The sequence below is a fragment of the Pimephales promelas genome, chromosome 22, assembly GCF_988280905.1.
Source record: "Pimephales promelas chromosome 22, fPimPro1.hap1.1, whole genome shotgun sequence".
NCBI lineage: Eukaryota > Metazoa > Chordata > Actinopteri > Cypriniformes > Leuciscidae > Pimephales > Pimephales promelas.
The window spans coordinates 24,314,673-24,341,239 of record NC_142790.1 but is presented as its reverse complement, the minus strand read 5'-3'; the positions used below and the strand labels follow the sequence as shown (position 1 = coordinate 24,341,239).

Sequence of the window (26,567 nt, the reverse complement as noted above, 5' to 3'; positions counted from 1 at the left end):
GCTTCATGATTAAATGTTTTTCAAATGTCAAAAAGTTGTCCATGTGAATTCAAGTGCTTATTAGTGTGTATAAATGTTTGTTTTGGTTATTTTTCATCAACTTCAAGCCTCAAATAAGTCTAAAAAGACACAAACGTCTCAGAATTCAACCAATCAGGTGAAGACTTTGAAACTCCCAAAGTGTTTCCCATTTTTTGTGTGTGTGTGTGAAGTCTGTGACTATGTACAACATGACAAGGCATGTGTGTAAATTTAAAGTAATCTGCAATGAAAAAAAAAAGAAGCAAAACACTCACTCATGCGCGGCCTCCTGAGTAAACTGACATATAGTCATGCAAACAGTCACATATATCTCCATAATTACATAATCCATGTCATGGCTCTTTAATTTCTGCCTGGATTCTGCTGGTTTTATTGGTGCATGGTTTTGATGGGTTTAACAGCATGAACAGCTACTGCTGTCTCTGTGTGTGTGTGTTTGACAGGCAGGGGGCCCCTATAAGCCCCTCTCAGGAGCCCAGGCTGATCTGGCTCAGCTAACGGGACAATCCGAAGTGCTCTCTCTCCCTCCTTCGCTCTCCACAGTTACTTTGCTAGTAGCAAACTAATTAAGCCGAACAAGTGCGCATTGCCAGTGCCTCTGAGGTGAGATTTACGGAATAATCCTGTGCGGAACAGCGTTCTCGCTGTGTGGCCCCGGCGAGCGGCTCTGCCGCACGAAGCCACGGGAAGACCATTGTCCTACCGCCCGCTATAATGCTAATTTATTCCTTATTGTGCTCTGATTACTCATAAACATACTCATATTGAGAGGCTTTTGTATCCAGCAGTGTCACAGCTCACTCTTTGTAGAGCGCATGTAAAGCTCTCATCTACATAATTAATCAGCACTCCAAATCCTCCTTTTCCATTGGGTTTTGTGATCTTAACACGGGACATAATCAGGGCAACATCTGTTTCGGTCTCATCTGCACAAAAGCAAGTGTATTCAAATGTGAATGTGTCGAGGAAATGAACTTGGGTGTGTGTTTACGGCGCCAGATCTCAAAATATTGTCATTTGGGCAGCTGACATGACATTTCACAGACAGCAGGGACAGCTAATTATTAGAAATGGCATTATTATCTAATTATTATGTGTGTCTCTTGGATAACCTCACCTTAAAGGGTTATTTTGCTTAAAAATACATGTATATATGTATGTATATATATATATATATATATATATATATATTTATATATTAGGGCTTTCAAATGATTAATCGCAATTAATCGCATCCAAAATAAAGGTTTGTGTTTACATAATATATGTGGGTGCACTGTGTATAATAATTTTGTATATATAAATATAAATACACACACATGCATGTATATTTAAGAAAAAAATATTATTTATATATAAAATATTTATATTTATATATAATATAAATTTTATATAAATCTATATACAGTATATACATGAAAATATTTCTTAAATATATACATGCATGTGTGTGTATTTATATATATATAAAATAATTATACAAAGTGCACCCACATATATTATGTAAACACAAACTTTTATTTTAGATGCGATTAATCGTTTGACAGCCCTATATATATATATATATAAAAATTTGTGGAACACAAAGGTATGGCTCTTTTCCATAAAAAAAAGTGAATATGTACAGAGTTATCAGGCTCCAAAAAGAACAAGATGAACGATATCACATACATCTCATATTTGCTTATTGAAGTCATACAGCCAAATATGTAAAACAGGCCCCTAAAAAGATTTCTAATCTTATTTGCACTTCAACATTGTGCCTCAAAATGCTTCACAGCAGATTATACATGAATAATGTCAAACGTCATCATGTATGTGCATCTACTGACCAATTACAGCACATTTGAACACAAGTGCAAATGAGATTCGAGAGCTACAGCGAAAAGGAATATTTTCATATTTCCGTCACGCAAAAACGTATGGCTTGGTTTATAGTGCATGAGTCATATGGAGGTTACAATGCTTTTACAGTTTATTTTTCAGGGTTTTTCACTATGTGTAAAATAGCAGGTCAGCTATTGTGCAAAACATCACCACAGAAATAAAGTCATGGATTTGGTACATCACATGGGTGACCATTTTCATTTTTGGGGGCATTATTATCCTTCAATGTTATTCCTAAAAAGTACCTGTAAGTATCTGTGCATGTGCCAGGAGGCCTGTTTCCCATCATTGACTGCTTCCACTGTGGTATTGGCCAGACCGGCCACATCGCCCCCAGCGAACACCCACAGCTCACTAGTCTGCATGCTCTCTGGGTCCAGCTCAGGAAGCCCCCATCTGTTTAACCTGATGGGAGCCATGGCCTCGATCACTGCAGAGAGAGAGAGAGAGAGAGAGAGGGAGAAAACTGATAAAGGAAAGGGTAAATTCATGAGAGGAAAGAGGCAACATGGAAAAAGACCTGCGGAAAAAGAAAAACCTGATAGACTGGAAATGGCAAGAAAATAATATGAAGTCAGTGACAAGACAAATGGCGAGAGTCCCCCCCTCCCCAGTGGCGTTTCTTTTTCTTTTCGCGAGCTTAATGTAACATCTCCTGGTGCATTTCATTCACTGTTAGTAACGTTAGCAGGAAGATACTCTGTCAAACTGATCTACATTCTGAAATGACCACCCCTCCTCTCTCTTGAACACACACCATCCATCTTCTAAAGGCACGGCTGCTCGGCATGGACCGCGTCCTACATTTATCAATGAAGAAAATTCCAAATACAGATCTAAGGACAGGAGGCCCAAGATTTATTGCACATTATGAGGATTACTAAGGACAAATGAAACTCTTCTCCCTCCTTATTGAGTTAAAAAGTCAGCTGTATATCGGACAATGTTACTAAATGGTAATCACAAATGACAGAATTATCGTCCATGGAAGAATCTTATTAATGAATGTGACTTTATATGACCTGAAATGGTTAAAATTAATTATAAATGATTGCAAAGTGTTACAATAATATATAACATCATAATACATAACATGTATTTTATGAATTTTAAATTGTAACAGTCAGCAAGACTACTGCCAACATACAAACAAAGGGATTGTAAATCTCTAATTTATGGTGAAATATAATATAATATAATATAATATAATATAATATAATATAATATAATATAATATTAGTCACATTCATGATGATTCCTGATGGAGCACAATATTTAAATATTATTTTTAATAAACAGTCTTGATGCCCTGAGGAGGACATTTGCGTTGTGACCGTGACTGTTTACACAGTATATGGAAATCTTTTATTTCCTGTTTTCCATGATATGTCCCCTTTAATAACAAGAATACACACCAACAATCAGATTTCCCAAACATTAAAAATTCAAAATCGTGTATAAACTCCAAACACCAGAGCCAAACCAATACTTCTAAGAAACAACAAATTGAGTTTTCCTCTTCCTCCTCATAATAACTAAGCTTTCGATTTTCTCGCGGGCGATTAAAGAGACCGGCTGACAGGAAGTGATGTGAAGAACAAAGTCGGCTGGCAGGTCAGTTCAAAGACAGAGAGGGAGAGAGATTGGCTCCTTCACTTGACACTGTGCCAGTGTATCCTGATGGTCAACACTTTTTCTTGTTCTTCTTCTCTATTATTTTTCCCTCTTTATCTCCCTCTAATGTCTAGAGTTTTCTGCAATTGCCTAGACCTCTTCAACAGCCTCACTTATCCTATTTCAACACACACACACTAACAGTGAGTTGTTTTTCTTTCTCTCCTGTCCGCTCTGGAAAGCTAGTAGAGTGTGCCAGGCCTCTCATAGCCCTCAGAGATCATTCTTAAGTAAAGCAGCAACTCTCTCTCTCTCGCTCTCTCTCTCTCCTCCACACACTCTACCCATGGGCATTCTCCTCACTGACAGATGCAAATTGCAAGAGTCCATTAAGTAGAGGAATCCACACTGGATAAAGGAGAGGACAGGGATTGCAGACCAGCACACTATAGGATAGTACCTCATTCCATCAGAGTGACTTCCCATTGGTCTCTGCTGCAATGGCACAAATGTCAGTTAGTCAGCAGTAAGTTAGTACAAACCATTTTAATTCTTTTTAATCAAATCAAGGAATGCTCCGAGTTAAATAGAATTTAAAGGGATAGTTCATGGAAAAATAAAAAATCATGCCATCCTTTGCTCGCTCTCATGCAAAACCTGTTTGCAGTGAAACATTTTTTTTTTTTTGTGCAGAATTGCTCATATAAAGTTTTAATTTCATTTCATTTAATTATTTCATTTCACCATTTCATTTACGTATTTATTTTAAAGGAGTAGTTCACACTTCAATTGAAAAGAAATTAATGTTTTTGATGAAAACATTCCAGCATTTTTCTCCATATAACGGACTTCAATGGGAACCAAACGGTTCAAGGTCCAAATGAGAGATTCAGTGCAAACTGTTCAAAAGGCTTAAAACGATTTCAGACGATAAATAAGGGTCTTATCTAGGACCCTTCGAGTCATGACTCGAAAAAAGATTTGTTCATTTTGAACAGGAGAGTCACGAACACTCATCACAGAACAGAGCAAGGCGCTGGATAAGACTCTTATTGCTGGATAAGACCCTTATTCATCGTCTGGTGTCGTTTAAAGCCCCTTGAAGCTGCAGTGAAACTCTCATTTGGACCTTGAACCGTTTGGTTCCCAATGAAGTCCATTATATGGAGAAAATCCCTTCATTTCTTTTCGACTGAAGACAGAAAGACGCGGACATCTTGGATGACATGGGGGTGAGTAAATTATCAGCAAAAGTGTTTTTTAAAAGTGAACTACACCTTTAATTTTCCTTTAATTAAGGACTTTTTTTGTTTCCGAACAATATCTAGGCAACAGTATATGTGATGCACAGAATTTATTAAATTAAATCAAGACTTGCTTTACATAAAATGCATTAATAATTATTTGCTATTAGACCAGGGCTGATGCTAAATATCATAACTAATTGATTACAATTGATATGGTTAATATTAACTGTACTTATCACTGAACTACAACAGTGGTTCACTCCCAAAATGGGATTTGAGAGCTATACACATCTTTCATAAAAAAAAAAAAAATAAAAAAAACTAAATATTGGTCCTTACAAGTCCTTACACATTCAGTGACCTTACACATTGGTGACCACTTTCAAGGTGCATTTTTAGAGCTTGACAATCCCCATATTGGACTTTGCAATACATCTGTTTAACTTCCACAAAAGCAAAAAAGTCATATCAGAGTGAATAATGACACGATTTTAAATGATTCTCAATCTGTTCTAATTTACTGGAGTTTCAGTCAGAGTATAAAGCCTTGTGTTTGACTGTTCAGCTGCTGTTCAGTCTTGTGCAGGAGAAAGCAAGCGGGCTCATTACCACTGATGGAGTGTGATTAATGGAATGCTGATGTTTGAATATTCGGCTGACCGGGTGGATGGGGGCGGAGCCTTGGCTGGAGTGACAGGAGCCGGGTACAGAACACTCCATCACAATCCAGCCCTTCTCCCCCACAACAGAAGAAAAAACAGCCAAGTGTGGCGAGGGATCAAATCATCTGTTAGCTCCAGTGGGCAGGCCGCTAGATTACCAGCCAACTTTTCTAGCCATGTCAGCTGTTCTGGTACCAGCCCTCGACGGCCGTGGCCAGACCAATCTGACGAGGCACTTGAGTGGGCAAGTAATTCATATTTCCTAAATGAAAGAACACAGATGGAAAAAAAAAAAACACCACCCCTCAGCATTTTTTTGCACAACTAAGTGAAGGTGCGGCGTGGACGGAACTGAGGCTTGTGTTATAAGCCGCAATATCTGAAATGTACTAATACACTAAGATGCCAATAAAACAAAAATAGGGGCTGAGAAGAACACAGGCATGTAAGAACAAGACAAGACAGCTGCAAACAACAACCTCTAACCTCCTCAATATTATTATTCAATAGGCAAATTTACAATAGCTTGCTTTCGGTCAAGTGCACCATTTCCTGCTCCTGCTAAGAGGTGATTTGGTGTGCTTTAATTAACCTTGTAGACTAATTGCTAATAATGATAACCCTCTCCTGCTGAGCAGACATTGCCTGATGTTTAACATGTTGCACAGATGCTGTGAGCAGGTCAGACACTGTACAATAGTGCTAATAATACTTATGAAACAACCAGAGGTGCTAAACTCAAGGTGAGGACAAACTCAGAGACATTATAGGACCAAAAAGGGGCAAAATGTACAGGCATAACTGCATTGCTGTGATGTTTGCGGAATAAATGTATATGTAATAATGCTTTCTGTGCATATGATGCATTATACATATACAGGGTCCCACACGTCTTTGATTTCAACTCCAAAACCTCTCTGTAGATTTTTCAGAACATGTTTAACATAAATGGTTTATACAGCATTATATTTGGCATATAGTGCAGTCATTTGTTTTATTTTAAATATATATTTTGAGTTGATTTTCTCAAATTGATAACATAAAAGAAACCTAAAACATGCATTTCATGTTTTTTTGCGTAATGAAAATGTGCGACTTAAAGTCATTCAGTTATGTTATGATTAAAACTCTGCTTGTTTTTATACATTTTCAGAAATTCTTAATGTTTTATTTTAGAAAACTGAATAGGGGGGATAGTCTGGAAATGCAAATATACTTTTCCAGAGCTGAAAATGACTCAATTCAAATTACATGGGCACATTTGACATTAAAGTTTCATGTGGCGAATGTTTATGCTGATTGATTGCAATTAGTTTTGAAGACAAAAGTAAATGTTGTCATTAGGTTTAAAGAAAAAGCTTAATTCAAATTCAAATCATATTAGAAATGATGTACGCATTATGAGTTTATATATATATATACTGAACATAATAAATAAAGATATACATTTCTAATATATATATATATATATATATATATATATATATATACATAATAAATAAATATATAAATAAATATATAAATGTCTAATATATATATATACATATACATAATTATAAATATATATAAATTATAAATAAATATATACATTTCTAATATATATATATATATATATATATATATATACATAATAAATAAATATATACATTTCTAATATATATATATATATATATATATATATATATATATATATATTAACAAAAAAATATTAAATGTATCAAAAATTACAGTAATGTTACAAAAAAAAGTCTTCAGAAAAGTATGATGAGTTCCACAAAGACATCAAGCAACACAACGGTTTTAAACATTGATGATAATGATAACAAAAAATTTTTTTTGAGCAGCAAATCAGCATATTAGAAAGATTATTTAAGGATCATGTGACACTAAAGAGTAGAGTAATGACAATGAAAATTCAGCTTTGCATTGTAAGAATAAATTACATTATAAATATATGAAAATAGTTAACAGTTATTTTAAATTACAATAATATTTTCAATATTACCTTTTTTACTGTATTTTTTTATCAAATAAATGCAGTATTGGTGAGCATGAGAGACTTCTTTTAAAAACAAATCTTACTTTTGAATGGTCCTCTATAACCAAAATAATTCTGGCATTTGCACCAGATATGTTCTTGATCCGCATAAAAGCATGTACCGTTTGCAGCTGATGAAACAGCGGGCTGTAGTTAGACAGTTTGTTGTGTTCCTGCAGGCTGGTTAGTGAGTAAACTCATAGCATCGGTGCGGTGGGATGAATCTCATTATCGTGAATTCAGTCACCTCTGGAGTGTGGACACTACAGTCTCTCAGTGACATTACAGTACACCTTGTTTTTTTTTTAACGCAACCCTAATTGAAAATCATAGCGGGTCTGCCCTTTAGCAGCGTGATCTAATTAGTGGACTTCAAAATCATGCCAGAAAAAGTTCTGGTCTGTCATCAGCCGTGAACACACAGTATACTGCAGCCCACCAACAATTAGCAGGTCTGCTGATTACAGTTATTAAATGATTGAATTGTAACAATGTATATTATTAATCAGCTGTTCATTTAACTACATGAATGACATGCTGTGATCGCAAGTACCTGACCATATCTATCAGTACTAGAGACCAACAGGTTGAATTTAGCACAATTGCTTCAGTTTACCAGAGGGATTACACTAAAGCACAGTAATTAACGGCCGAAATAAACGCAGTGCATTTGGCACACTGCTATTGGTCACGGTTCAGGGACTTGGCGACCAGATAATTATACGGTTGAAATGAAGATGGTGACTCTGGCACTGGTGACTTTCACTCTAATGGACGCACAGTCTCTCTCTTCGCCCTGTAATCACGTCACTAAGACCGTCCAGGAATAATTTTGGGGTTGTAACTGCGGGTAATGACTTGCGTTTGCTCCCAGAGGGTTGACTGCAGGAGCTCAATGCTAATCCGTTCACACTCCGCTTTAAGAAGATTTCCATTTGGTAACAGCATCAAACTCATCCAAAGCCATTCATCACCACACTACCATCAAAGACAAACACATACAATCTTAACACCATTACAGCAACACATCAGTTAAAAAAAAAGTCTCTGTGTCGCCTTCAAAAAAGTTTAGAATGAAAACTAAAGTAACATTGTGTGATATACAGCTGTGAGACTTATAAAGAAAGTCACAATTGTGAGAAATTAAGTAAAAAAAACTATGATATACATACAGTATAAACTTTCAATTGTGAGATGTATTCGCAGTTATGGGATCTAAAATTATAATTTTGATATAAATTTGCAATCGAGATCATGAGAAAGTCAAAATAATGTTTCTAATTGTAAATGTTTTTATATCTGTCATTATATAATGTGTTAATGACTTAAAGAAAGTTACGTAAAATGAACAGAACAAATTATATTGCATTTCATATTCAATTATATATTAATTTAATTAATATTCTAATAATTATTAGATTAATAATATTACATAATATAATATGCAATTTTATAAAACGTTAATATAATGAAATGTATGCCTTTGTGTGTGTGCATGTGATGGTCAAACTTTGGTAACACTTTAAGTTTCATTCTCCTAACTATAAGTCACTTTGCAACTAGATGTCAACTAACTATCATTAAAGTATTAGTAGACTGTTAGGTTAGGGTTCAGGTGAGTAGAATAAGTTGACATGTAGTTGCAAAGTTACTATCTGTTGGTGACGCATGACAATAAAGTGTTAAACAGACAGTTTACTAATACTCTAATGAGAGTTAGTTGACATGTAGTTGCAAATGTCTAAAGTGGACCATCAAACTAAAGTATTACCCAAACTTTACCTACTAATTTCCAGACTTTCTGTGAAAAGAAACGAGTGGATTAGCAGAGGAATGGGATAGTTGGTCAAAATTACCCTTGTACACTTCACTACTTAATCAGAGAACGCTGGTGCGGCAGGACAGCCAAGCTAATTCAGCCTAAATCAAACGGATAAATCCCTGAAACAACACCAACAACATGGGCCTCATCCATTCGGAAATGGCAGCCGTTCAGGGCACTGATGGGTTTACTTACAGCATAATGAGCCCGAGTCCAATCCACAAACACCGTTTAGAATCACTAAATTTACTGTGAGACATTAGGGTCTGTTCCAGCACTAGTGACTCTTCCCAACATAGGAAGTATTCTGAATAAAACTACTCCTCATAAGCAAACAAATCATTTTGAACAGGCAGCAACACTGTTTTGAATGAAAAAAAATGATGGAGGATTTTACTTGGGGGAAAAAAAAATCAAAATGAAAGTCCCCATGAAAAAAAATATGGAGGATTTTACTTGGGGGGAAAAAAAATCAAAATGAAAGTCCCCATGAAAAAAAATATGGAGGATTTTACTTGGGGGGGAAAAAAAATCAAAATTAAAGTCCCCATGAAATACAAATGGAAAATGATTGGTCTTTTATGGAATATTGCAGTGTTTATTATAAATGATTTATCTGTGCACATCAATATTTTTTTTTAATGAATGTGCCCTCGTACTATTTAATAAACAAAATTCCTTTTCCTCTTGCAGTGACATCTCTTCTCTGATGATGTGTTTACTGGCGTGAGGGCGGGGCAACCTGTCACTCACATGAGATCGACCAATAGCAAACCAATCAAAAAAATTCCCAAATGTATTCCCAAATTTTTTCTTATACTTGAAGCTGTTTCACTCGGATAAGCACCGCAATAAGGAAGTCCATTTCATGCTGACTTTAACGACAACTGTGTTTATGTGTAGTATGAAACATACAGTACCTGCAGGGTCGTTCATCAAAGAGCCGAAAGCACTGATGATATAGTCTGCCTTCAGCCGTACGATCTGTTCTTCATCTTCCAGCCACTGTCCCGAGTCGGTTTGCTCGGTTCGGCAGAACTCCATTCCATGGACCCGGCCTCCTTTTAGCAACACCTCACGTGGAGACAGGAAGGGCAGGAACTCACATTTCTCCTCCTTGGCCAGCTCCATCTAAACACATCATAAAAATTAAAGATTAAAGGAGTAGATCACTTTTTAAAAAAACTTTTACTGATAGTTTACTCACCTCCATGTCATCCAAGATATCCATGTCATTCTTTCATCATTCGAAATTAAGGTTTTTGATGAAAACATTCCAGGATTTTGTCCATATAATGGACCTCAATGGGAACCAAACGGTTCAAGGTCCAAATGAGAGTTTCAGTGCGGCTTCAAAGGGCTTCAAACGATTCCAAACGATGAATAAGGGTCTTATCCAAAGAAACGAGCGATCATTTAAAAAAATAAATAAAAAAGTTTAAATTTTATAAGCACAAATGCTCGCCTTGCTCTGTTCTGTGATGAGCGTTCGTGACTCTCCTGTTCAAACTCGTTCATCAAAATGAACAAATCTTTTTTCGAGTCATGACTCGAAGGGTCCTAGATAAGACCCTTATTCATCGCCTGGAATCGTTTAAAGCCCTTTGAAGCTGCACTGAATCTCTCATTTGGCCCTTGAACCGTTTGGTTCCCATTGAAGTCCATTATTTTGAGAAAATCCTGGAATGTTTTCATCAAAAACCTTAATTTCTTTTCAAATGATGAAAGAATGACATGGAGATCTTGGATGACATGGAGGTGAGTAAATTATCAGCAAATGTTTTTTAAAAAAAAGTGAACTACACCTTTAAGGCCGTAAAATAAAAAGTACTCATGTACGAAGATTCTAGCTAGATAACAAATATTTTCACAGAATATCTCAAATGTCTCAGAATACACATTTTACACAATGAAATGATTATCGATGTATAATGCTTACTCTTTCACATTCAGTACTTTTCTTTAAAATAGCATGCAGTATTCAGCGTGAAGAGCACCGTATGCCGTGAGCTAGTTTGAAGAGAATCTTGCTGTGCAAATTAGTTACATTAAGATAATTGCTAGCTAACAGAATTACTACAAATCCAATGCTACAGACATTTGAAGGTAACTCAACCACCCCCTTGAATCGTGACTCGTGAGAAATGTACAGAGTTGGCCACTGCCATAACATTTGCATCTTATAAAAAACTTAAATATATATGCACGCAAACATTTAAAAGTGGTTGGGGACAGTACAATTTTCTGTTCACCAAGGCTGGAATTCTTTTAAACTGATACTGTGAACTATTATTACAATTCATATAATATATTTTAAAATATTTCATATATTTTAAAATATAATATACTCTGAAGTCATCAGTGTCACATGTTCCGTCATAAATAATTCTAATTTGCTGATTTGGTACTAAAGAAACCTTTCTTCTTATTATAAATGTTGAATAAAAGTATTAATATCTTTCTTTTATTTACATCTCACTGACCTAAAACTTTTCACACACACAAAAAAAAAAACATTGACTTGCATAAGGACTTATAAGTCATTTTAACATATATTTTCTTACTTTATGTTACACATAAGAAAGAAAGTCAAACCGGTTTGGAATTATATGAAGGTGAGTAAATGATGAAAGTATTTTCATTTTTGGGTGAACTATCCCTTTAAGAACGTTTCTGATCTTAGAACTGAACAAGTGTGAAGTTAGCGGCAAGCGCACATAACAACAAACAGCAAAGGTCACGTCTTTTATCTGGCCATGAGATAATGAAGCGCGTGATTACGAGAGCGGTGTACCTCGTTAAAAACATCAAGTGCGACTTGGCTTGGTGGAAGCACATCAGAAAGTTTACAGATTTTCAGATACAGATTTTCTCTCCGATTACAAAAAAAAAACACAGAGATGAAAAGGGCGGCTGAATCCTCTGAAAAAAGCCCACCAGTTTTGCTGTGGGAGGAATGTAGTCGTGCAGTGACAATTCTATTTCCTTATTACTACGTTTCCATAAATTGACTCAGTTCACGTCAAATGCACAATTCAACGCTCTGTTCTAATTATATACGCCTACAGGAGCCTTAAACTTAATATAGCTTATAAACAGCTCTAATGAGTTGAAGATGATGGCGGCCGTATTAGCCGAGCGCCTTCACTGGAGAATGTAAACAGATGTGAATAATCGCTGCGCTTTAACGTACTTTGTCTTAATGTGGTGGGCGATGTGAAGAACAATGTGTGAATCAGACTTGAAGGTGAAGTGTGTAATTTTTCTGAAGTTAAAATACTTTCAAAGTCCACTTTCAAATGTGCTGTCTTGCAAAAGTGAGACTTGAATAGTGCTTCCATCCATGCATTTTAATGTGAATTGTGGGTTATTACACAACAAAAACATTGGATATGCACACAAAGATACAAATAATTTCTAAAAACGTATGCGCTCCATTTGTATCCGACATAAACTATGATGGAAACACATTTATCGAATAAATCCATCAATGCTCAACAAAGAACTCGCCAAAAGGCCTTTGCCTCAACAGAGGATGGATATCTTGAATATCTTGTTATTGTGAAATGCCTGAGACAAAGTCTGTCATCAAAATGATTTGGTATAATAACCTCCCAGAAGTGTCTCCCACATTTGCATTGGCAAACACCAGGCATCCGAATGCAAGAGAACATGACAGTGTTTATTGCGCTTCATCTGTGCAAATAATTTATGACGTACTGTATGGAAAAGGAGCCACAGTGACTTCCCCGACTGCAGCAAGGTTGATTCTTAATACAGATATTTTGAACACCTGGAAACATTATTCGCTAGTGTTTTATGCAATATTCTAATTTTTAAGTGAAAGGGGCTATGTAGAATTCAGAACGCCAAGAAAGTTTCCCAAAGCCAACTATGGATGCAAGTTCCGTCATAACACAATTCAATGGAACTTGCGATGTTAGATGACAAACAATGCTTTTGGGAAACACCTCAGAAGACCTCTCTAGGCATTATCCTGAACATTGCACAAGCATTCGTTTCATGTGAACGGAAGAGAGGCTCTCTGGCGCGAACGTAAACTTCACATCCTTTTGATTTTGATGTCAAAAAAATCAGTCCACAAGCTTTCATAGACAACCTAGGAAGTCTGGGAATCCTTTTATTAAGTAGTTCACTTTAAAAAAATTTTTTGCTGATATCTTATCAAGTGAAACGATCGGCCATTTAAAAAACAAACAAAACAAAAAAACTAAGTTTTATAAGCTCAAATGCTCGCCTTGCTCTGTTCTGTGATGCACGTTCGTGACTCTCCTGTTCGATCAATCTTTTTTCGAGTCATTTGGTTCATTCAACGAACGATGATTCATTCAACGATTCATTTTGATGAACGAGTTTGAACAGGAGAGTCATATAGAACAGAGCAAGGTGAGCATTTGAGCTTATAAAACTTAAAGTTTGTTATTTTTTAAAATCGTTTCGCTTGATAAGACCCTTATTCATCGTCTGAAATCGTTTAAAGCCCTTTCAACAGTTTGCAGTTTTCACTTTTACTGTCTTTTGGACCTTGAACCGTTTGGTTCTCACTGAAGTCCATTATATGGAGAAAAATCCTGGAACGTTTTCACCAAAAACCTTAATTTTTTTCGACTGAAGAAAGAAAGACATGGACATCTTGGATGACATGGGGGTGAGTCAATTATCAGCTTTTTTTTTTTTAAAGTGAACTACTTTAAGTTCCGTTACAAGCTGTTCACACATTAACAATAAAGAAGCGAGAAAATCCCTATAGACCCTTTAAATTCACAACTTTGGAAACATTGGAAACATTGCTGCTTTGCTCTGACTCAACCAATGGTGTGAGTTTGGAGGTGGGGTTAACTGTTTGTAAAACTTTTTTTAATGATTAAAATTATTAGATTATCAGACATTACAGTTGTACCTTGGCATTTCATTTGTTCTTTGCGAACTTCATCAAGTAACGTGCACTTTATTTAATAAAAAGACAACTTTATGGGCCGGTACTTTGTCCTAGCCCTGTCTCAAAAACATAATGGTGAAAAAGAAATAACTTCCCTCAGTACATCTGACGCACATATTTCACAGCTTTGTCTAAATGGAGCTGATCATGACACGTTTAGCTGGCTGGCATCATTACCAGTGTGGAAGCGGGTATATAGCTCACTAGAGAGCCCTGTGTGCGAGTAGGACAATTGACAGTAATCTCCCCCTGAAAGCAAAGGCATGTCTGCAATAAATGAGAGTGGAAAGGCTTAGGAGCGGTGTCAGTGGTCTAGAGAGAGAGGACACTCTCACAGAGCTCTTCATAAATCTCTGCTTCACACTTCTCTCACACCAAATATTAATAAGCTTCACTCTGCTGCCTGATGTTGACTCTCTTTCTCGCACTTCCTGATTCTCCTGGACTCTGCTTTCCTTGGTCTTCTTTTAGTTGTAATCTATTTTTTTTTTTTTTGCCCAAGTCCGAGAAGAAAAACTGAATTAAAAACAAATTTTAATTCCAATTAGAACTCAACAATGAACTTTAACTTTTCGATAGTTCTTTTTTTTTTTTTTTTTTTTTAAGTGAATTGGAACAGTTAACAGAAAACTTTTGAAAGGAATACAAAAAAGGAAAGGGATTCTTCCTGCATCCAAAATTGTATTAAAATTAGGGCTGTCAAACGATTAATCGCATCCAAAATAAAAGTTTGTGTTTACATAATATATGTGGGTGCACTGTGTATAATTATATATATACTGTATATATATATATATATATATATATATATATATATATAAAATACACACATGTATGTATATTTAAGAAAAAAAATTATTTATATATAAAATATTTATACACAGTGCACCCACATATATTATGTAAACACAAACTTTTATTTTGGATGCGATTAATCGCGATTAACCGTTTGACAGCCCTAATTAAAATAAAATAAAATAAAATAAAATAATAAAACAACTGTCATATTTATGAATTTATTTACTTATATAAATACATTAGACTACATTGTAAAATAATAAATAAAAAAAATTCAGGAAGGGAAATCCGAATATTTGGAGATCTGTCAAAAAAATTTAAAATCCCTGTCATACATAAAATATCAAACCAAGAGGCATCTGTGTCCAAATGATGACAACTTTTTACAAGAATGTATTCTGGCATTATCTTCCGTTCTCCTCACCTCTTCTGGAACTGCTCTTATGTTGGTGAATCCCTTCCTAAAGACCACAAACACCCGGCGGGCGCCGCAGCGGAGGGCAGAGGTAGCGCAGTCGAAGGCCGTGTCTCCAGCGCCCAGAACGATCACGGTACCATGGAGATCCGGCAGCGCTGACCGACAACTACACATCCCTGAAACCCGAGGAGGAAGAGGAGAACAAGAAAGAGAAGCATGAATTCAGACTATAGAACAATTCTCACTTAACGGCTCAGCAGATGCTTGCTTGTAAAGCGCTGTAAAATTGCATCTCGAAGCCTCACAGCGCGTCACTATCAAATTATTTTGCTTCCATGAGAGCCTGGTTCACTTCATCTTTTCGACTTTGTTTTTTTTTTTTGTTTTCTAATGATTTGATATTTTTCCCGGAAATGTCCTCGTATCAGAATTTCATACTCCACACCTGTCGTGGTGCTCCTTTTATTTTTAGATGTGATAAGGGTGGCTGCACCTATATTGAACACGGTGATCTCAGCATGCGATAACTATCAGAATTCAATCAGTTCTGCTCTATATCAATGTATAATAGATGTTGTGTTCAAAATCATACATAATAATCTTTAATGAGACTAAATGTAATTGCTTTTTTTTTTTTAAGGCTGCATTCAGCCATCTTTAGTTTTAATGGCATTATCATATTGCACGTGTAAAAATATCACTTTTACTTCAAGCATTTGCAGGTATGCAACATTTTGTTGAGATCCTTGTAAAGGTTCAGATGTTCCGATTTCATTAAATTCTTGGCCAACTGCCTTAATGCAGCGAGTTACAGTAAGAGGTACAACGGCACAATGGATTAAGATGTATTCATTACTGAGGCTTTATTCATTCAATCAAGTTCTTTCCCCAAAATTTCCATTTTCATTTGATTCTGATGCCAATATTACGAGTCTAAACCCAATTAATCTGGGGAACAGGAACAAAAACTTCTCATCTTCTTTTCTTTTCAGACCATTTTTGTTCTCCACCCATTCTTCAAAGTATGCCAAATGGATAAGTATAACATGGTTATAGCACAAATAGGATCATTGGCAGAAAATCTCAGCGAGGGTAAAATATCACGGGCAATATCCATAACGATAATTGGCGCTCAAATTATAAAAGTTTATGATTATAATACAGTGCATAATGGAACTGAATGAGTACTAGTCGTGGTACTTCAACAACAAAAACCTATAGACTTTTTAGATAGCGAGGAAGCTTTTTATACAGTATATGATTCAAATAACTTGGACTCAGATGGTCCTTATATGTGTTGCTTCAGGAAACTTTGAATCATCAGAAGTGACAGACGGATTTCTCAGTGTGTTCACCTGGTTTACTGGCTTTCGCAACGAGGGGGAGAAAGTCCTTGGACGTGTAAAAGCCGTGTTCTGCAGAGAGGCCGTCAAAGAGCTTGTGTTTGTTAGCTTGAGGTAGACCTGCATCAAATCAGACACATACAGAATAAACTTTAGTTAAAAGTCTACTTTACAGTCTTAAAGGAGTAGTTCACTTTTCAAAAATCTTTTGCTGATAATTTACTCACCCCCACGTCATTCAAGATGTCCAAGTCTTTCTTTCTTCAGTTGAAAAGAAATTAAGGTTTTTGATGAACACATTCCAGCATTTTTCTCCATATAATGGACTTCAATGGGAACCAAACGGTTCAAGGTCCAAAAGACAGTTTTAGTGCAAACTGTTCAACGGGCTTTAAAACGATTCCAGACGATGAATAAGGGTCTTATCAAGCGAAATGATCAGTCATTTATTAAATAAATAACAAAGTTTAAGTTTTACAAGCTCAAATGCTCGCATTGCTCTGTTCTGCGATGCGCGTTCGTGACTCTCCTGTTCGAACTCGTTTATCAAAATAAACAAATCTTTTTTCGTGTCATTTGGTTCATTCAACGAACGAAATGAATGTATTGACTCAGAAAAAGATTTGTTCATTTTGAGTTCGAACAGGAGAGTCATACAGAACAGAGCAAGGCGAGCATTTGAGCTTATAAAACGTAAACTTTTTTATTTATTTGTTAAATGAGCGATCGTTTTGCTTGATAAGACCCTTATTCATCGTCTGGAATCGTTTAAAGCCCTTTTAACAGTTTTCAGTTTGTACTGAAAGTGTCTTTTGGACCTTGAACCGTTTGGTTCCCATTGAAGTCCATTATATGGAGAAAATCCTGGAACGTTTTCATCAAAAACCTTAATTTTTTTCTCGACTGTAGAAAAATAGACATGGACATCTTGGATGACATGGGGGTGAGTAAATTATCAGCAAAAATGTTTTTTCAAAAGTGAACGACTTTAAAGTCAACATAAAGACAGACAGATAGATCGAACAATAGCTAGTTAGAGAGAGAGAGAGAGAGACAGACATGTATAACAAACAAATCTCAATAATAGGTAAGTATCCAAGTTAATGACGTAGATGAAATCTCACATCCGCAGATACACATTCCAGTTTCTATTTCCTCCCTATGTTGACTTCTTCCTGCCTCTAATGTCTATTGTGCATCAGATGCCCGTCCGAATGTTCGCCACTGTCTGGTGTCATTAACATCATTACACATAATCACACATAATGTAATCTTTCAGTGGTTTCAGTGGGAGCGATGTTTAGACATCAGCATCAGGCCTCCGATGCCTCAAACCCCACAATTATCATCCATTCTAATTTTTAGTTAAAAAGCCCAGACAAAGCGAGTTGTGAAGATCTCTCAATCGAAATCGAGATACGCAAACGAGATGTGTTTTGTTGCGGTTTAAAAGCACCCCTTTCAAAGACACGATGGCGTCTTAATAAGATAAAACTCTTTGGCAGAGATCAGAGCATTTGCGAGAACCGTAACGTGAGAAGTTTACGAGATCCACTGTGACTAAGATGGAAAGCAGAAGACAGTGGTAATGAGGTACTAAGTGATTGAGAGATGGAAGAATGGGGTGTTGCTGTCAGAACCAATACGCTCAATGTGGTTGCAAGGAAATGCATTACAACAGGCATCAACGCCTTCGTTTGCTCAATTTAAACAAGCCTTTAGTAAAAGCAGGGATCCTTTTTACACCCTTAGCAAAAAAATCATGCAAAAATACAAATACCGGGTTCCCGACAGCACCTCTCCACCCACCGTTCTCGGATTCATCCGCTCAGTCTGGCTTTAAAAAGCCAAGGGCAGAGAGGTGAAAACACACAGCATGATTTAAAAAGTTTAACTCATTATTAATGAAACTGGTCATTAAATCATACAATAATTAGACGCCCACCTCTCATCAGACACATCTCCAGAAGACGTCAATAACACGGCAATTACCACGTTTTTAAAGTTAACCTTCACCAAACAAGGCAGCGTGTGGCCTGCGAGTAAACGCTAGCTCTTCGTCACTCACCGATAGCCAACCTGTCTTCCTCCGAGCTGCGTTCTCACTGCTGATTCTGTTTGACAGAGCCGTCTTATGGCTGTCTTCCACCTTTCAGCTGGATTTAGTTTTACAACAGGTTTATATGTAAAGATTTAACCTGCTGAATTCAGGTTTCTAAGCAGAGTACCACACTCATGTTTATACCAAACAAAAATCCCCACAACATCCTTATGGGAACATTTCATCCCCACAACGTATGGAATACCTGGATCGCACACACACATACATATATATATACACATATTCCAATACAGAAGGTGTTGAATCACACATTTGGTGCAAATCACCAGTGATTCTCATTAGGGGATGTTGAACACATAATGTTGAAAGCCGCTAAATGGCTGTAATGATATCCTATTCTGGCATTTCCACATCCTAAAGCTGTTAGGGTGTCACGACTAATGAACAACATAAAACATAAAAAAAATGTCTAAATTGCACATAGACTTTTGAAAATGCAGATACGTGCCTCGTTTCTCTGAGCAGGTACTCGGGTCTCGTTAGTCAGTCAATGATTATGAAAAAAATATGCTTTTATGTGTTAAAAATTATGTCCTAATTTGGTGAGCCAAAAATGATCAAAAACATCAAAATGACCAGTGGCGTATTTGACCTGATATTTCTCTGATGAACAATACTGTTTACGTTCAGTGCTAAAGGAGTAGTTCCCTTTTAAAAAAACTTTTGCTGATAATTTACTCACCCCCATGTCATCCAAGATGTCCATGTCTTTCTTTCTTCAGTCGAAAAGAAATTAAGGTTTTTGATGAAAACATTCCAGGATTTTCTCCATATAATGGACTTCATTGGGAACCAAACGGTTCAAGGTCCAAATGAGAGTTTCAGTGCAGCTTCAAAGGGCTTTAAACGACACCAGGCGATGAATAAGGGTCTTATCATGCAAAATGATCGCTCATTTAAAAAAATAAAATAAAAAAGTTTACGTTTTATTTGACAAATGCTCGCCTTGCTCTGTTCTGAGATTCGAACTCGTTCATCAAAATGAACAAATCTTTTTTCGAGTCATGACTTGAAGGGTCCTAGATAAGACCCTTATTCATCGTCTGGTGTCGTTTAAAGCCCTTTGAAGCTGCACTGAAACTCTCATTTGGACCTTGAACCGTTTGGTTCCCAATGAAGTGCATTATATGGAGAAAATCCTGGAATGCTTTCATCAAAAACCTTAATTTCTTTTCGACTGAAGAAAGAAAGACGTGGACATCTTGGATGACATGGGGGTGAGTAAATTATCAGCAAACGTTTTTTTTTTAAAAATGAATCACTCCTTTAATTTGTTATAAATAATGTGTTGTGTTACATTTTTAAAAGTAACATTCCACAAGACTGTTCACGAAGCATGATCACTAAACACTTGCCACCTCAATCTCCTGATCGTGACCAAAAATACAAAAGGAGGTTCAGGAAGAACGGGAAACTACATTGTATGGCGTGACAAAGTGGGTTTTAACAAAAGCGCCAGGGTTTGTGAGAGCGCTCTTTGTAAGTAATGCGTCTCCATTTGTCTCCTGCTGCATCGCATTTTCTTCAGCAATGAGCTTCCATATGATATGCTAGCAGCCGTGTCCGTTTCCACCATGCAGAATTAAAAAAATACATCACCCAGAGGGCATAACCCTTCTAGTTACGCAGGCCTTCTCTATGGGCATCTGTTGAGAAGAGGAGGCGACATTGGCAGGAGACACTTTCTCGACGGTCTCTGACCTCTCTGACTCTTAGAAATTGCATAACGATGAAGAAAAAGTAGATTTTATGAAGAAAAATATTAACTCCGCCACAATTCTAAGGTCTCTATGATATCCTGGTGTGCACATATGGTTCTTCAATGTAAATTTCATCCGTTTAATCATCCACCTGCCAAAAATCATGAATTCAATCACTTATAAAGATAACGGTACACAATCTGAGGTATTAATTATGTAATTGTGCAAAATTTTGTAATTATATAAAGATGTTACATAAATAAATTCCTTGCAGATGATTAATTCCCTCTATACAGATGTTAATTAATCCTGCCAGCAACAACTAAACATTCCAACGAAACAATATATTTCCATTATTGTAACAATGTTTAACAGATTTAAAAAGCTTCATGACATCTTGGGTGGTATTTCAGAAGCAAGCACAAATGAAGGGTTATTTGCACAGTGCAATATTATAACCTCATATTGACTAGCGTCCAACGACCACTGCCGCCAACTCGTAGCAACTATTGATTGCGGAGCTTTTAAAAACTTCAAGCATCTCTTCTCAGTGCTGAGTGTACATCTTTTAATCATGTTCTTCCATTTATTGATCACTATGCCTTTTAATAACATTGATACCAAGTTTGGATAATATTTTGGAGTTGGTACTAATATTTCACAGCTTTTAGGGCATTATGGGTGCATTATATCACTAATGGTTTGTGTAATGTACTATATAAGTGTCATAAAAGTGACAATGCAATCAAATGGGACATCTATAAAACAAGAGACGGAGATCACAGACCTCATCACTTCATGGCAGTTAAGGTGTTAATTCACTCTTTAAAGCCATTGAACCTGAGCCACTGACTCCTGAGCCTATAGCATAGAAACAATGCTCTTATCTGACTTCCTCAACCTGGCTTCCACTTTGCATATTTTTGCATATTGCCAGGGAGAAATTAGCATGTCAATCATGTGAGTGGATGACATTTAAAAAGACCGTAAAGGACTCGTGTGAAATTACAGAAATTAATTGCAAACACTCAGTGCTTTCATTTTCTCCCACAGACAAAATTTCTTTACATGCCTTTATAGAAAAATCCAAAACTGCTCCACGTAAAAAAGACTCATAATTAGGATGCCAGTATTAAGAGACTCAGCATTTTGAAACAATGAATTATACTAATTTTCTTAATGTGTCAGTACAATAAGAAAGCTTTAGGCAATGTTTGAATTTCTAAGATCAATGTAGGGGCCATGCAATCACGGTTTAATTTCTTTCTATATAAAGTTATATTATTCAAGTAATAAGATTATTTTAGTTCAGCAGATATAAATTTTTAGGTTAGGAAGCATAATCAGAATGCTTTACAATGTAAAGAAGCCTCTTTGATTAATTTTAGCGAGCAACAGGGGATTGTACAATGTATATAGCCAGAAGATATAATCTTCAAGAATACATTATTTTGTTCCTTGGCTTTGGAAAAAAAAAAAAAAAAAAAGGAAAGAAAACATAATAACAATGAGACTGCACACCACAGAGTTTGAAAATAAAAAGAAAAGCTCCTCACTGCCAGTGCCAATATGATAATCATTATTTGATTCTAATGGCAAAAGGTCACATCTTATATAATCCTCTGATACTGATAACAGTCAGTAAACACTGTGTGAGAGAAAGGAAAATAGAGAGTAATAACCAGAGTGAAGAAAGGAAAAGAAGAAAGAAACAAACAAACACAATAATAGGGAAGAAAAGTAAGAAAGCAAAGAAGGAACAAAGAAATAAAAAGGAAGGAAGGAAGGAAGGAAGGAAGGAAGGAAGGAAGGAAGGAAGGAAGGAAGGAAGGGAGGGAGGGAGGGAGGGAGAGAGGGAGGGAGGAAGGAAGGAAGGAAGGAAGGAAGGAAGGAAGGAAGGAAGGAAGGAAGGAAGGAAGGAAGGAAGGAAGGAAGGAGAGGAAAATAATGAATGAAGAAACTGATAAACAAAAAAGAGGGAGGAAGGGAAGGAAGGAAAGAAGGAAGGAAGGAAGGAAGGAAAGAAGGAAGGAAGGAAATAATAAAGGAGAGGAAAATAATGATGAATGAAGAAACTGATAAACAAAAAAGAGGGAGGAAGGGAAGGAAGGAAGGAAAGAAGGAAGGAAGGAAATAATAAAGGAGAGGAAAATAATGATGAATGAAGAAACTGATAAACAAAAAAAGAGGGAGGAAGTGAAGGAAGGAAGGAAGGAAGGAAAGAAGGAAGGAAGGAAGGAAGGAAGGAAGGAAGGAAGGAAGGAAAGAAGGAAGGAAATAATAAAGGAGAGGAAAATAATGATGAATGAAGAAACTGATAAACAAAAAAGAGGGAGGAAGGTAAGGAAGGAAGGAAGGAAGGAAGGAAGGAAGGAAAACAAAGAGAAGACATAAAATAAATAAAAAAGATGGAAGGAAAGAAAATAATAAAGGGAAGGAATATAATAAGGAATGAAGAAACTGATAAACAAAAGAAAGAAAGAGAAGGAAGGAAGGAAGGAAGGAAGGAAGGAAGGAAGGAAGGAAGGAAGGAAGGAAGGAAGGAAGGAAGGAAGGAAGGAAGGAAGGAAGGAAGGAAGGAAGGAAGGAAGGAAGGAAGGAAGGAAGGAAGGAAGGAAGGAAGGAAGGAAGGAAGGAAGGAAGGAAGGAAGGAAGGAAGGAAGGAAGGAAGGAAGGGAGGGAGGAAGAAAATAAAGCAAAGGGAAGGAAGGAACCATTAAAAGGGAACCAATGTGAGGAATGTAGTAATAAATGAACAAATAAATGAAGAATGCAAAGTATTGAAAGTAGGAAGAATAAGGAAAGAACAAACATACAAATAAAAAGAAAGCAAGAAAGGAAAAAGGAAAGAAGCTAATAGAGAAGAGAAGAGAAGAGAAGAGAAAAGAAGAGAAGAGAAGAGAAGAGAAGAGAAGAGAAGAGAAGAGAAGAGAAGAGAAGAGAAGAGAAGAGAAGAGAAGAGAAGAGAAGAGAAGAGATTGCAGCTGTTGTTTGAGCAAGATTCAATCCTAGGACTCTGATACTATAATAAGCCGGGGAGCATTGAGGGTCAGCATGTAATGGCAGTGAAAGGCTCAGCTGGAAGAGAACAGGGCAGAGGGATCTGATGAGAAAACAGAGTGTCCTCCATTGAGAAGCAGTGGGCAGCCCAAACATGCACTGTTAGGTTAGCACGGCAAGAAACAGTGGCAGCTCAAGGAGTGGGGCGGAAAATGAGATGTGAATGGGGTTACTGGTAGAGGGGGGGGGATTGTCAAGTGGATCATCCACAGCCATTAACACGGACGGAAAGCCAGGGAGCTCCCAGTGATTTAGAGAAAAAGAGACTTTCTCCATCTTTACATGCTTGTCTGTCCAAATAACAGACAATAAAACAATGTGTGAAGCTGCATATAAACTAACCGATTCCAATGAACACAGCTTTGTATCCCTCCTCCTTCAGAGAGAGCAGCGTCATTCCATCTTGGCTGAGTCCTCGGTCACAGACAATCTGAAATAGAGTTCAAACAAGCCATTTCAATAGAAGTAACACCACAGAAATGCTCCATAAAAGCTCATCTGAAGCCATGCAAAACAGGATCTGTTTGAGATTGCAGGAGGACATCTTGTAGCAGTGGAAAAGACGGTTGGAAAAGTCTCAGTCAGCCGGAAGAAAAAAGCGAGAAAAGAAACAAGAAAGAAAAGAAAGAAGTCATGTCTTTTAGAGGTCTCAGCTCTGAACTATTAATCCCACGGAAAACTACATAGAAAAAAATACAATCTGAAAGAAAGTAAAGGACATGAATAGAAGTAGAAGAAACGTAAAGCAAAGAGTCTGTTTATAGGTACTGAGGGAACATGCAAATCTGTCATCCCACCCCCCTCCCCATCATCCTCAGCTCTTCACGAACTGCGGAAAAAAGCATTTCCTGTGTAAAATGAATCCTGAGCAGGTGTGCCGGATGACGACTATTGATTGCCCTTTCCTGAAGCTGAAGCATTCAGGAAACAAACAGACAAGCGCGCGTAGCCCTGAGGTGCTCGGCTGCCACTGTCTGCCGCCGCTAATACAACTTTTAATTGTTCTTTATTAATGCGGCTGACATTTGGACCGCTGATCCTCCCTAAGACCTCTCGCCCTTCCCGGCTTCAAAAAGGGGAAGGTGGGAGTGCACAGGGGCAAGGATAGGGAGGTGTGATGGTTTTCATTACCTTCACTCCCAGGTCCCTCATCAAATCCACCTCGAACTGAACCACATCGTAAGGCAAGCGGAATTGCGGGATCTCGGTGGAGCTGAAAATCAACAGAGGAAAAATGAAACAAGAAGAAAAGGAAGGGAGATAAGAAGGAGTCCCTAGAGAGATGAAAAGTTGGGGGAAGGAAAGGGAAAGATTCCGCCCCATGCTAAGGATCGTTCCATATCTGAAATTCGTTCTCATGCTATAGGTTATTTAGTCTTCAATTGTGCTGGTCTAAATGCCAACACAAACCCCAGAGCCTTGTTTCTACTCCCTGAGACTGCTAGGATTTGAGTTGCATTGGATATTCAAGGCAATCGACATGCTGGTTAAACTAAACAGCGCAGGAAATACAACAGCACGTAATTGATAACCTCAACCCAACTCGGCATTTGAGAGATGAATATTCCCAATTACAGAGACCATTCATTAATTATTCTGACCTTCAACAATGTGCCCCATATTGATTGTGGCTGGCCGGATCAACAATGCCCTTTAGTGGACCATCTTAGATACAGGATGAGAATTCTGAGTATGAACCGCGGGTCAGAGTAATTACAGACCTCAGTCCTCCAATGAACTTCTGCTTCTCGAAAATGGTGATGTCGCCGTATCCCATGCGGGCCAGGAAAGAGGCGCAGCTGATGCTGGCGGGGCCGCAGCCAATCAGAGCTATTTTAGAGCGATAGCTCTCAGGAATCTGATCTGGAGGCGGGAGATTGGGATTCCGTATCTGAGGAACACCCATTTCTTTGAACACCTGCAAACACACCAGAAGAAAAGCAATGTATGATCGGAATAGTACCTTATTGGGAAATTGGAGCCAACTTTATGATTCTGATTGACTGTCACCTTTAGAAAACTTGCAACAAATTCAAGATGACAAACTTGCTAAAAACAACCAGTTTAAGCCAATCTGATCATTCAGGCTGGTTCATTCTGGTTTGTTCAGATTTGGTGGCACTGCAGTTGGTGGAAAACAGAAAGCCTAATGTCGCTTTTCCACTGCTGGTACGGCTCGGTACGGCTCAGTACGGTTCGGTTGGCACGGCACGGTTTGACTCGCTTTGCTTTTCCTCTGCGTTTTACGATTTGGCTCGACACGGCACGGCTCGGTTCGCTTTAGCTTTTGCTTTTCCACTGCAGTTAGTACAGCTTTAAATTGGGTGGGATTATAGACTGATCGATAACAGCGGTGGCTGTTACTGGCTATTTAAATCTAGCGGGTTTGGTTTCTTGTGTCGATGTCTATTGGTCGCAAATACAATGACGCTGGTACTGACGATTCTGTACGACCAATCAGTGATCTGCAGTCAGTGTTGTGACTCGGACTCGTCACGGACTCGGTCTCGAGACCATATTTTAATGGTCTTGGTCTTGTCACAGGGTATATACAGTATTCCTTAAGTTAAATTTACTACTTTTTATTACCTTTTTTACTACCCTCAGATTTTTTTTAAAAAACCATCACGACACTGAATTAAGTGTTAATCAGCAGCAACCTTTCTATTATTTACACAGATTTTGACATTTATAACATATAAAAATGGAATGCATATCAGTTAGATATGCCTTAAAGCAAGTCTAAAATAAAACATAAGCCAGCCACTTCTGTTGAGCGCTCAGTGTTCACAGATGATGTCGAACGACCACTGAATATGACGTCAGCATCAAACATAGACAGAGACGAAAGATC

The 26,567-nt window shown here is 37.2% G+C and overlaps 1 protein-coding gene across 2 annotated transcripts in view; it reads right to left on the bottom strand.

Moving 5' to 3' along the window:
* dpyda (dihydropyrimidine dehydrogenase a) overlaps nt 1-26,567 on the bottom strand; it is a 185,925-nt gene that overhangs the window by 101,897 nt on the left and 57,461 nt on the right. For both annotated transcript variants that reach the window (XM_089125664.1, XM_039670887.2), the window contains exons 6-12: nt 25,435-25,631; nt 24,845-24,926; nt 24,056-24,143; nt 16,844-16,951; nt 15,495-15,664; nt 10,233-10,443; nt 2,175-2,359 (exon numbers count right to left, since the gene is read on the bottom strand). In XM_089125664.1, coding sequence (XP_088981790.1) covers nt 2,175-2,359; nt 10,233-10,443; nt 15,495-15,664; nt 16,844-16,951; nt 24,056-24,143; nt 24,845-24,926; nt 25,435-25,631 — 1,041 coding nt within the window. The remainder of the gene's footprint in view (nt 1-2,174; nt 2,360-10,232; nt 10,444-15,494; nt 15,665-16,843; nt 16,952-24,055; nt 24,144-24,844; nt 24,927-25,434; nt 25,632-26,567) is intronic.